Source organism: Solanum tuberosum, unplaced genomic scaffold (assembly GCF_000226075.1).
Source record: "Solanum tuberosum cultivar DM 1-3 516 R44 unplaced genomic scaffold, SolTub_3.0 scf00105, whole genome shotgun sequence".
NCBI lineage: Eukaryota > Viridiplantae > Streptophyta > Magnoliopsida > Solanales > Solanaceae > Solanum > Solanum tuberosum.
The window spans coordinates 1,086,575-1,099,197 of NW_006239031.1; the positions used below are offsets into that span (position 1 = coordinate 1,086,575).

Genomic DNA, 12,623 nt, shown 5'->3' on the forward strand with positions numbered 1-12,623 from the left:
TTGACAATTCATACCATTTTCATACCAGTTTAAAAATTCATACCATATAGACAGTTAGTAGACAATCACACTAATGTTAAAATACAATTCATACCATTTGTATACCAATATTATATCTCAATTCATACAATATCCAAAATCAAATCATTAACATCATAGTCATACAAATATTAATTAGATTTCATACGCATTTCATCCAATAAATATACAGTTTGGAAACATATAATATCATCAATTACTTAAACACAAAAAATTGTCCAAAAGTTAAAAAAAACAAACATGTAATTCTAAAAAAGTAGAAGGTGCTATCAACTATCTCAAATTTCTTGTTCATGGCCTTGGTGTAGGATAATTGGTGGTATCTGGAACATGTTCTTTTGCTATGCGAGGTCCACCATATTTGCTAGCAATCGTACCAGTAACTTCACTCTCACTGATCGCGCCATCCTCATTCTTAATTTTTCAATAATACCATAGAATTGTGGCATACCTTTGACGATGGTACTTTGCATCGATATCAACAGAATGCATATAAAAAACATCATTACTGATGTATTCAACAAATAGACATGTGTACAAACCACAATCACTGAAAATTTTTTGAAAGAAAAAATATTTTAAGAAATAAATTAAGTTACCTTTTCTAATGAAAGTAGTAAAGTATAGAAATACATACTTGGAACTATCTTCTTGTTGAGGAACGTGCATCATATGTTTATTGAAAGTTGGAGCATGAACTTCATCAGTAGAAGTCCTTCAACCAATCTGAGACTCTTTCGAGGCGTTTCAATGGGTTTCTTAGACATGATTTTGTTGAAAAACTTAATTGGACGGACGATTGTGAAAATGGTGTAGTTGGTTGGTGAGAAAATGAGAGAGACAAGGTGAAAGTGGGGTAGTGGGGGTGATGGCGTGTAGATTTGAATAGGCGTGGGTGGAGTGTGGTGGGGATTTGAGGTATAGGAGGTTTTGGAGTGTAACATTTAAACAAGGAAGTTCTAATCTATGTAAATCCCTTAATATGTGTAAACTGATGATTTCAGTTTTAAAAAGGAATTGAATCAAATTAATTAAATATTATTAATTAATAATATAAAAATATAAACAGTATTAATCATTTTATTAAATAAATTGAAATTGATTTTTAAATTAAATTAAATTTAATTGAATATGTCATAACCCGGTAAATAAACTGTTATAAGTAAGAATTGTTTAAAATATGTTTAAAACCCGTAAAATTTACTCTTAAGTGTATATATGGCGTGAATTTTCCTACATTAAATACTGACTCAGATACATTAATATGTAGCTCAAATACATTAAAGAAATAAGGGATTTTAGAGTTTTTTAAAAATAGAAAGAGATATTAGAAATAAAAGGAAACATAAATGAGTAATTTTTCCTAAAAAAAATTCCAGGTGGGAGAACTAATGAGACTCCAAATTGTTAGTGATTATTCAATGTATAATTAATTAATTTAAAAAGAAAAAGAAAAAGAAAATGGAGCTGTCTATATATTTGGACCCTTGATTAATTAACTACGTGTGTGGGGAATTAACTGACACATATCTAGTGATTGGTGTTAAAAAAGTAATCATATGTTGGGTGTGATGAATCGGTTTGATTTTATGTGTTATCAGTTTGGTTTATAATTTTTATGTTTATAAATATGCTAAATCAATAATTAAGTCAATAAGATATTTTTTATTAGTTTACAATTTATTGGTTTTAGTCATAAAATAAATATGACTTCTTCAATGATTTGACGTAACAAGAAAATAATGTAACTTTACTGAACACTCATAAAATAGAACAATAATAACTAACATGAAAAGAGTTATACAAGTGCAACACAAAGAAATTAAGAGAAATAGAATTCTTACTTTAGATTTTAACGCTTTGTATAATATGAAGCTATGAACTCAAACTAATTGTGAAGTGTGAATGGATACTTAGAGGAAAAAGTAGTAACCATTAAGGTACTGAAATTAATATTTATGTAAGACTAAAATAGTAAATTACTATAGTGTTAATGAGTTATCGGTTTACCCAATAACCTAATACTAAAAATCAAGATTGAATCGATAACCCAATAAATTTTTAAATAAATTCATTAAAAACTCATTAATTCAATAATAATAAATCAATAACATTTTTTATTGAGTTTATCAGTCAATTTGATTTATGCACAACCCTAATTAATCACTAACATCCCTTGATTGGCATAAATTTTTAAAAATAAAGAATTTTATTTGAATTCATGTATGACTATAAATGATTTTATTAAGTTAAAAGAGAAATTTTAAAATTCAAATTATTTCAATATTAAAATATAATATTTGGTGGGCTATAATTTCATACTACATTCTTCGTCACATATTACTTATAAAATTTTGATTTGACAAACTTATTAAGAAAATAATAATTAATATAATAAGTTTATAATTTTATTTTTATTAATTGACAGAGTACCAAACATATTTATTCACTATATTTTTTCAAATACATTAGCTCAATGTAAATAAATTGAGGGTAAATAGAAAAAAAATTATTCTTTCTTGATTTATCAAAATGACAAATAAAATGAGAAATTAAATTAAATTTTTTTTGACAAGTAAATAAGAGCGGAGGGAGTACTAAATTACATGATTAAGCAAATATATACTAGTTACTAGTCATCATAGCTATAATTTTAGTTAATTACCATTCACAATCAACATTAAACGTGGGTTGGAGTTTTAAATTTGTATAATTCACACGTTTGTGAAATATAATTTGTTAACTTTTGTATAATATAATTTTGTATAACTGTTTAAAGTTTAGATGTTTATGTTTGTATAAATTTATTATTTTCAGTAAATACAGAAATAACTCAATTATTCAAACATACTCGCGAATTATACAAACTTACCCACGAATTATACAAACAAGACAACTTAAACTGTAGCTACAACATATATATGCAAATTATAGCTATAAAACATAGTTATATTTACCAATTTTTTTTTTTAAAGTTTATTTAATATTTTTAGTAGCCACGTTGCATAAAAATTTCTTTCGTTAATACGATACGCAATATGCGTAAAAAACAAAATGAAAAAAAGAAAAATGAGGTGGTGAGTACTGAGTGGTGGGTGAGGCTATTAAAGTTCATCAACAACATATCCAGCAATAATCAAACGATTATCAAAATTAGATGGTGATAATGAAAACGAGTGTTCACCTCTTTGTGGTCTTGTTCCTCAGCTTAGTTGCTTTCTTCTTCTGTCTCTCTGAAGCAACATCAATTACTTCAACTTCAACAAAACCCCTAATTTTCATCGAAACCAATCAGAGCACCGCTACTGCTAGAAGCTGCTCATACACATTGACAATCAAAACAAGCTGTTCTTCACCTAAATACACCAGAGACAGAGTCAGTATTGCTTTTGGAGATTCTTATGGTTTTGAGGTCCACGCGCCGAAGCTAGATGATCCATCGTCGAAGATATTTGAAAGCTGTTCTACTGATACTTTCCAGATCCGTGGCCTCTGTATTTATGAGATCTGCTACTTAAACTTGAAGAGGGTTGGATCGGACGGATGGAAACCGGAGAGCGTCAAAGTGTACGGTCCAGATCGTCCTGCTATTACCTTTAAGTATGATAAGTTTCTTCCTAATGGAGTCTGGTTTGGATTTAATCACTGTAAGAAACGCTCTCTCTAGGAATCCGTTATGTATGAAATTTGCGTTTTGCAGATTTAATCCATGTATTTAAATGTGTTGTTTGGAGAATAAAATGTCATTATATGCAATGAACATTTGGTACGATAGCGTTAATGGAAGACAATGGTGAATGAAGAGGATAAAGTGTCGGATAATATTTTAAAAACAACTTTGGCATAATGCATTGAGTTGTGAATTAGTTCAATATAATTAAATGTGAATCAATAAATTTATGTCATATATTCAATTACAAAATTAATTATTTTGCATCAGCTTCTTCAAAAGAAGAGATAATTTTAAGAAATCATAAACAAAATGATTAATTTGACTAATTTACTCTTTATATGGATATTAAAATAATTTATGATATGATAAGACATATAAAAGTTATACGTACTTCAAAGTAGGTGAGATCAAGGTTACAAAAGGGTAATTAAGTATTTAATTAACTCTTTGGAAAGATAAATTCTAGGAACTTTAATTTTGTTTAAGTTTTCAAAGAGGAATTATGGGAACATTAAACATGATTTAGTACTCCTTCTGTCCCTAATTACTTGTCCACTTTTGAATTGACACACCTATTAAGAAAATAATTAATGACATAGTGCGTTTACCATTTTACCCCTATTAATTATGAAGTGGATGAAAAATTCTATATTTTTCAAAATAATTAGTCATTTAATTGAAGATATAATAGGTAAAAAGAATTATAAAAGGAAAAATGGACAAGTAATTAGGGACATATGGAGTATTAATTATAGGGGTAAAATGAGAAAAAATTAATTAATTTTATCTTGATTTAGTAAGTGATCAAGTTATTTGGGACAAGTATTTTTTACAAAGGTGATCAATTAATATGGGACAAATGAAATATTTATTAATTTAAAAAGTATTTTTGAGATCCGATGAAGATTAATTTTAATTACATCATTTAGGAATGAAGCCTTAAAGAATTTAATTGAACATTCTTGTAAAGATGACCTTTCATGAATTTGAGGTCATGATTAATAATTTTGATTACCGCAATAAAATGAGTACCAATAACTTGTTAGGTTATTCGAATAAAAATGATACATGTTCAGACGTCTAGAGGCTAGAGCTTAGAATAAATTGGATACCATCAAAAAAACATGTTGATGATGAAGTTGAAGACGATACAATACCTTTGGAACCAGTTATGAATAAGGAAATACTTATCGTGCCTGAAAAGTGAGGTAAAGATGCCAGATCTGGACACTGCTGAACCGAAAGAGATTGCTCAGGATGAGTGTTTGGGTAACAAAGCCGAGGAGGGTGTAGTCAAGGAGAGCTTAAGGAATGATATAAAAAAAAGAGAGGGAAAATATTCATATATAAGAAATATGAAGTAGAAGAACCTAAAGCTTTTCACAATTTTTTTGGTGTAGTTCGAAAAGGGACACCGAAACATTTGGACGCAATAAGATAAGTTATATTATACATAAATAAATGGGGCCATATATATTTATATATGAGTCTTGTGAAAATATATTATTTTATCGAAATCAACATTTTTTCCACGAACCCAAGTTAGGACCGGAGAAAAATATTATCTTAGAGAGTATATTAATTTACTGAATGTCAATTTAAAGAGGTTCTACGTTAAAAATATGTTTGACCATTTTACATTTTCAAAAATTAAGAAAGCATAATTTCTTCTTTTTCCAAATTACCTTGCTACAATAAATTGTATGGGGTATCCTCTAGAAAGAACATTGATACAACTCCAGAAGATTTTCAGAATCTGATAATTGGCATTTGAATGGAATGAATTAATACAAAGTTTTCCTTATCATCCTTAACTTTTAGTATGTGGATTGTGGGGTTAAATCATGTCAAGTGTGGGACTCAAATCTACTAAAGTAACACCAATAATATCAACCTTTTGATCCCATCAGTAGATTTTCCACTGCAATAAGATCAGGCAAATGTTTGAGTATACATAACTGCAATAAGTGCTCAATATGCCGCACAAATGGGAAAGGACTGTATGTCCACTATACATTTTTCTTCTGAGTTCTTTAGTGATATATGCATCTGAACAGACACTTTTAAGTGTCACTAATAGGTATTGCTACAAGCAGTTTGGACCTTCAACTATAAACAGCTTGTCATTATCTCTTATCACTTCAATTGAGTCAATTTCTGATCCTTCTTGATCCGTAACCGCTGCATTTGTTGCATCAAATCCAAATTTCTGACCTGTACAACACGTAAATACATTAACACAACTACGTCTCAGTTCCAAACAATAATAATATTACCAATTCTTTTCATGGTTTAGCAGACATGTGATGTTGTTAGATTTGAAAGATTATGAACTATGTAGAAGTAAATTTACCTGCAATGATCTTGAGCTCTGCAAGTGAATTTGGAAGCTTAATTAATTTGCCAGGTTCACTGCAATGAGTTCTTCTCCTGATAACAGGATGGCTTCTGTATATGCTAACTCTAAAAGAAGACTGATCCCTAGTACTTTCCGTGTTGTGCTGCTTCACTTGTTCGCGCCATTTTTGAGCAACTTCATCCATTGTGTCGGAGACCATAACTCTGTGTCCTACTTCGCGCTTTTGTAGCATGTCACTTAGGTTCATCGAAGAAAGCTTGTACTTTAACTTATCATTTATCTCAGCTCCATTCATTAGAAGTAGCTTTACCATGTCTTCAAGATTTTCTTCCAATGCAACATGAATAGCAGTTGATCCATCACGGTCCTTTGAGTCAACTTGTAATCCATGTTTTAGGAGTTCTTTCATCACTGTTAAGTCATTTTTTCTAGCTGCTGTGCATAAGAGGTCACCAGCTATGTAGGGATCTGAGACAGAAGCCCAATGGTATAACACATGAAATGTTGAATGGTGTTTTGCTGCTATAGCTTCCCACAACGCGGTGTGACCATTTACATCTGCTTTTTATGGTATAAATCAACACATTGATTAGCCAATTATCCCTGTCAAACATTCTAGCTTGCTGAAGTTTACAATAATATATATCGAGGATGACTACCTCGGAGGTTTATGTTACATCCATGTCTAAGAAGCACCATGACACACTCTTCGTGCCCTTTCGATGCTGCAATGTGCTGATGCATCAGAAAGAGAAACATAATCATGTCATAAACTGTTTGAAAGAGAAAACAATGTTATTGGCATCACAAACATGTAAATAAAAACAAAGTCTTTCTTTTTCGAGTATAAATGTAGGCCACAAGGGGACGTACCAGTGGGGTTCTTCCTTGAGCGTCTCCGATATCAGGATCTAATTTTGCCTTGAGAAGTTCTTCAAGGAAAGTAGCATTACCTGTACTAGCAACAGTTAGCAAGTTAACATACATGTTCGGATCACCATAATCTCCCCCCACTCCATGAAGTAAATCTCCAAGCCTTAAGCCTTTGAGATTCTTGTGATGCTGCAATTACCATGACATTGGCAGAATATCAAGATTCAGCTCTAAATTGTCCAGAGGGAAAGGAATATCACTGGGTATTTTGCACTAACCTGAAGGAAGTTCTTGATCATGATGATATTATCTTCTTGTCTGGTTTTCATTGCTTCAATCAAATTACTAGTTCTTATCTTCAAGAGCTGTGAAAGTGTTTTGGTTCGATACGTGTAGCTCTGAGGCCTACAACAAAATGCTCCTACTTCTCCTATCATATCTCCAGATTTGAAGGTCCAAACAGTTTGCTCATTCTCCATTTCAGATTCAAGCATTTCCACCTCCCCTGACACTATTATGTACAACTCGTCTGGCGATTCGTTCTGCATTATTACATCCTCTCTTGGAGGTATGTACTCAGCCTTCATATCTGCAACCTGCAGATTCATCAATTATAGACCACACAATTATACATGTTTATAAAACCATTTTCAAACAAAAGTGATATCTTACCAGAAGTAACAGAATTTCCCTTGTGACACCTTTGAAAAGATAAACTTTCTCCACTGTTGGTAAAAACAAATGGTGCCTAATGCTTTTGCAGATTGTCTTGGGAAGTTGTTCAATCAATTCCTGCTGGTTTAGACTCTCAGCCCTGAATCTTAAACACATATAAGCCAATATTTGGTCCTTTAATCTTGGAGGCAAGTGATTTCGACAAACGAAATTCGATGCTGCTTCGATGCTATTTCTCTGCAACATAACATAACAATACACTTATTTAATGATCAAACATTTGTATACACTTGCAATGCAAAGAAAAGTAACAAAGCTTACGAATTCCATGGTGCGACGAGTTCCTTCAACAACTAAATTGGTCATATTACCAATTATATAAGCAGTGAGGCCAAGATTGAAGAGCATGTAGAAAATGATGAAGACCATTTCCAAAGTGTTGACAGCATGAAGGTCACCATAACCAACTGTTGTCATGGTGGTAATGGACCAATACAAAGCTGCAATGTACCTAATCACAAGACTTGTCTCCTTGTAATTTGGATTCATAGTTCGTAACCATGTATCTCCTTGGTGTGGATATCTATCAGCTAGCAAATAGTATAGGCATCCAGCACAGTGCACTGTTAATAGTGTTACCTGTTACATACAATTAGAATTAGTCTTTCTTTACGAGTACAAATTTTTACATTATCAGGTCATCTAAAAGGACAAATGAAAGGTAACCATCAGTAAAAATGAGGTTAGTAACCTCATTTTTTTCAAGTTACCTGTTAGTTTTTCAATTACTTACAAATAGAAGTCTGGCACATCTGACCCAAAAGTAGCTGAATCTCATATCCTTTTCAAGTCTGCCAATAAATAAAAAAGGAGTATAAGTGATATGTCATTTGCCATCTAAATAAGAAAGAATTAGTAGTAAAAATGAGAAGGAGTGTACCTGGTAAAAAATTGTTTGACCCGGCGAAGACGCCAAAATCTGAGCATTCCTAAAACAGAGTAAGAAACACCAACTTGGTGTTTGCCAGTGAGCAACAATGCTAAAAGATCGAATGGTATGGTTGATGCCACATCCATTATAAACCATGTTGATAAGTATCTGTCAAAAATAATTCAATGTCTATTATATTATATTATATTAAAAAATAATAATTTTATATATACAATATAATTTCGATCCGGATATTACCTATCCACTCACTTATAGAAAGACGAGACATAAAGAAAGAAACTTATGTAATGACATGATCTTATTGTAACACGTTTGGTTGCTTACCTATTGTGAAAAATACTTTTTACTTTGGGAATTGATTGGCACAAGTCATATTATTTTTTAGTGCCTGGAGATAGAATTCATTTGTTTGTTTTTTGGTGCACCTTTCCACTTGTATAGCCAAAAGATTATTCCAGATTCTCATAGTGGAAACAAAAAGGGTGTTGTGAATTGTTTATTGGTAATTCTTTCTATAATTATTTATGTTGGGTGGGGAGAGGATCTAATCAAATTATAATATATCAAGTCAATTTGTCAGAGAATAAAAGGATTTATAGATTTTGATATATTCTGATGATCATTGCAGAACCAAATATTGGCAAATGAAGGCAGAGGAAATTGTAGAAATAGCAGTATCCTAATTATCAAACGAATTAATAGTTCAGTTTATTAATTTGCTCTGAATTTATATTTATTCTCTGTAATATAGAGTGATTAGATATAATTGATATATCGATACACGGTGAATTGATATAGCTTTCAAGTGAATAAATACAAAGGGAAACAAATAAAATTTAAACTCTCCCTATGTATTATAATTTTTTGAAACCCTTGCTATTTCGATTAAATACTGAGTATATACAAAAAAAGAAAAAGAAAAAAAAAAGAGTCATATATGTACCCAACGTTCTAGCAAAGATGAGAAATGCGTTTCCTTTTTAAAGGATCAATCTACTTGTCATCACAAATTTCATTCGTGATATGCAAGAATATCAACCTTTATAGAATTAAAAAATTACATTCACGTTTCAATATACATTTTTTCTTTGACCCAAAAGAAAAAAAGAAGACGGGTGAATTTTTTCTAGATTGTGCTATATATATACTTCTCCCACTATTTTTGATATGTCAAATATTCTATTTTTCTGATTCCATAGAGTTTAACCCCAAAAGAGATTTTTTATTTTTATTTTTAAAGTACCAAGATTCGATGAGTACTGTGTGCAATAATTCTATATATGATTGGTCATTTTGGACCCACAGAGCTTTTTGATTTGCTTAATGAGGTTAAAATAAAGAACCAATTTTTTTCCTCTAGTGGTTGAATTAACTTTAATTGTTATTTTTCCTTGTCGGTGATAATTAGTAACTAGCTAGGTTAAACTTTTGAGAAAAATGCATGAATGATTAAAAAGTTCTATGCATTATTGGTCTAAAAGTTATTTACACAAATCAAATACGCTTATAAGGTAATTAATTAATTATATAAAAAAATTAAGCATCGAATTTAGCCTCTTCATGCAGGACCGGAGCTAGGCGGGGTTCGTGAATTCGGACGAACTCAGTAGCTTTTCCATAGACTCTAGTACTAGAAAATTTAAGTAATAACTTGTGAACCCCTAACAAAACTAATTGACAGCTCAATGATAAGGAAGACGAAAGAAATTTAGAACCCCCAAACTCTTAATACTGGCTCCGCCTTTGATCACATGTTCTATTATAATACTATAGAACAATTTGAATTTTGTGGATGTATATATGTTACGTACCTTATAGCAATTTTTCTCCTGTCACGTACAAGGAGTTGAGTTGTAGCATCAATATAGGCAACAAAGAAAGTTAAGAAGATATCAGCAGCAAAGAAGATATCAACAACGTTGTCTGTTATGTATAGAGTTGTGTTTGGATTTGAGCGCATGAATGCTATCTCAAATGGACATACCCATGCAGAATATGCCACCATTATTACCATTAAACTCTCCCAACACCTACAAATACACATATATATATTTACACAATATTCATCTACATGTAAAAAAAATAAAATATAGGAATAACATAATCAGTGTAATTTCATAATAGAGTCTGGAAAGAATTAAACACGTACACAATTTTACATCTATCTTGATAAGATAGAATGACTGTTTTTAGTAGATCCCCTCGACTCGAATAAAGAAACGCCCCCACGTCTATATGACATATATTACCCTATAGGACCATGGTTAATTATGCTTGACGTGATCTTTAAAATTGAATCATTTCTAGGCTCTAGCACCTAAAGTATTTATCGATTTTGATTTAAGAAATTAATTTTACCAAGTGGTATATATAGCTCTAGAAATTTCTATTTTTAGGAATGACAATCCATAAACAAAAGCTTCGAGTAGTTGGGACATACCATTTCTGATTCAGAAATTGCAAATAAGTGAAATTACACAATATCTACAACTTTTCTTTTCTTTCTTCTTAATTAGTGATATGAAACATATTGCTATATATACTATGGCTAGAAATTATTTTTATCTACGTCATCAGTAGTGACTGTTAGTATATAGAAGTTAATTAAACTCTTTATTAATCCTACGAACCTGTATCTTGAATCCATAGGAGTAATGATAAATCCTTTCTCGTGAGTTTGATTTGTGTTGGAACCATTGGAACCAAGAGGAGGGAGAATGAGCTTGGACAAGTTCCGGAAACTAAGATCATCTATGGAAGTAGCTGAATTGCTACTCTCATGGCTATTATCATCTTGTACAACATGTTGCTCTTTCTTGCTATCTTCAACAATCATGTTTTTTGTGAAGTTATTGTATGAATAGCTCATTTGCATATTGATGTTAACAAAGAGATATGTACCTATCTATATGAGCCAAAAAACTAAAATGATAGTACAATTGTGGGGGGCTAATGATAAAGTTAGATGAATAATTGCAAGAGAGGAAGAGTACTATTTTGGTTGTAAATGGTGTACGTAGGAGAGAGCATACATAGAAGCTCATTAAATTGTGGTGTGTGTTGTGAAATAATGGAATGTGGACCATATGTGGTCCACTAATATTTATGTCAAAAGTGACCTTTGAAAGATGCTTGTGTGAAATTGTACCCTTTTTTGCCTTAGTGACAAATTGCACTACCTGCTAGCTAGTGACTAGTGTGTTCTTAATTAATTTGCTAGCTAGGAGGATTTAAAAGTTTCGAGGATTAAAATAGAAGGTTAGTTGAGTGAAGTAGGATAAAAGGTTAATTTAATATCTACTTTTATTATTTTATTCTTTGATTATATTAAGGGTGTGTTTGGTATGAAGCATTTTCCAACATTTTCCTGGAAAACAAGTTGATTTTTGACTTATTTTCTCATGTTTGGTTGGTGAGTAGAAAATATTTTTCGGAAAAGTTTTTTAGTGTTTGATTTATGAATGAAAAATGTTTTTGAAAAATACCTTTTATTTTTACTAAAGTAGAAAATAATTTTTGAAATTGAAAATATTTTTTTGGGGGGTGGGGGGCTGGTAGGGGGGTGGGGTGGGGGGAGATCGAGGGGTAGGGGGTGAAAAAATTAAAATTTTGAAGTTAAAAATATTTTTTAAAAACAAACTCAATTTTTTTGGTGGTGGGTGATCAAGGATCGGGATGAAAAAATAAAAATTTGAAGTTGAAAATATTTTTTAAAAACAAACTTAAATTTTTTTCTTTTTGAAGGGGGTGGGGGGTAAAAAAATTAAAAATTAAAATTAGAAATATCTTTTAAAAATAACTTTTAATATTTTTTTGGGAGGGGTGGTGGTAGGGGTGAGGGGTGTGGTAAAAAAATTGAATTTAAAAACAAGTTTTAAAATTATTATTATTTTGGGGTGGTTTGAGGGTAGGGACAAAATAAATTGATTTTTTGAACAGTTTTTTTTTAATTTTAATTTGAAGGAGAGTTTTGGAAAATGTTTTCCTTAAGTTTTAAAGGGAAGTCATTTTCCTTAAAGTTGAGGAAAATGAGTTGATTTGGAAAACATTTT

General features: G+C 31.0%; 2 protein-coding genes across 2 annotated transcripts; one reads left to right on the forward strand and one right to left on the reverse strand.

Annotated features, from left to right (window-relative positions):
• The first annotated feature begins 3,068 nt into the window (after positions 1-3,068).
• On the forward strand, positions 3,069-3,820 carry LOC102604409 (uncharacterized). The gene has a single exon (XM_006349306.1). The coding sequence runs from the start codon at positions 3,197-3,199 to the stop codon at positions 3,704-3,706; it is 510 nt and encodes a 169-aa protein (XP_006349368.1). The 5' UTR covers positions 3,069-3,196; the 3' UTR covers positions 3,707-3,820.
• Positions 3,821-5,577: 1,757 nt separating this feature from the next.
• SKT3 (potassium channel AKT2/3) lies at positions 5,578-11,583 on the reverse strand. The gene is made up of 11 exons (XM_006349307.2): positions 11,202-11,583; positions 10,383-10,601; positions 8,560-8,718; positions 8,413-8,470; positions 7,941-8,258; positions 7,617-7,856; positions 7,223-7,540; positions 6,945-7,133; positions 6,731-6,806; positions 6,066-6,629; positions 5,578-5,926 (listed from the first exon to the last, which is right to left on the reverse strand). Exons 1-11 carry the CDS (start codon positions 11,444-11,446, stop codon positions 5,799-5,801), a joined length of 2,514 nt encoding a protein of 837 aa, XP_006349369.1. The 5' UTR covers positions 11,447-11,583; the 3' UTR covers positions 5,578-5,798.
• Positions 11,584-12,623: the final 1,040 nt, after the last annotated feature.

What these genes read in the sequence shown, in the direction of transcription:
- LOC102604409 (XM_006349306.1), top strand. Translation starts at nt 3,197, where the DNA reads ATGGTGATAATGAAAACGAGTGTTCACCTCTTTGTGGTCTTGTTCCTC.
- SKT3 (XM_006349307.2), bottom strand. Translation starts at nt 11,446, where the DNA reads ATGCAAATGAGCTATTCATACAATAACTTCACAAAAAACATGATTGTT. An exon ending in GGGAAATTCTGTTACTTCTG is followed by an intron (nt 7,541 to 7,616) that starts GTAAGATATCAC and finishes ATGAATCTGCAG; the next exon opens with GTTGCAGATATGAAGGCTGA. An exon ending in TGATCAAGAACTTCCTTCAG is followed by an intron (nt 7,134 to 7,222) that starts GTTAGTGCAAAA and finishes TGGTAATTGCAG; the next exon opens with CATCACAAGAATCTCAAAGG.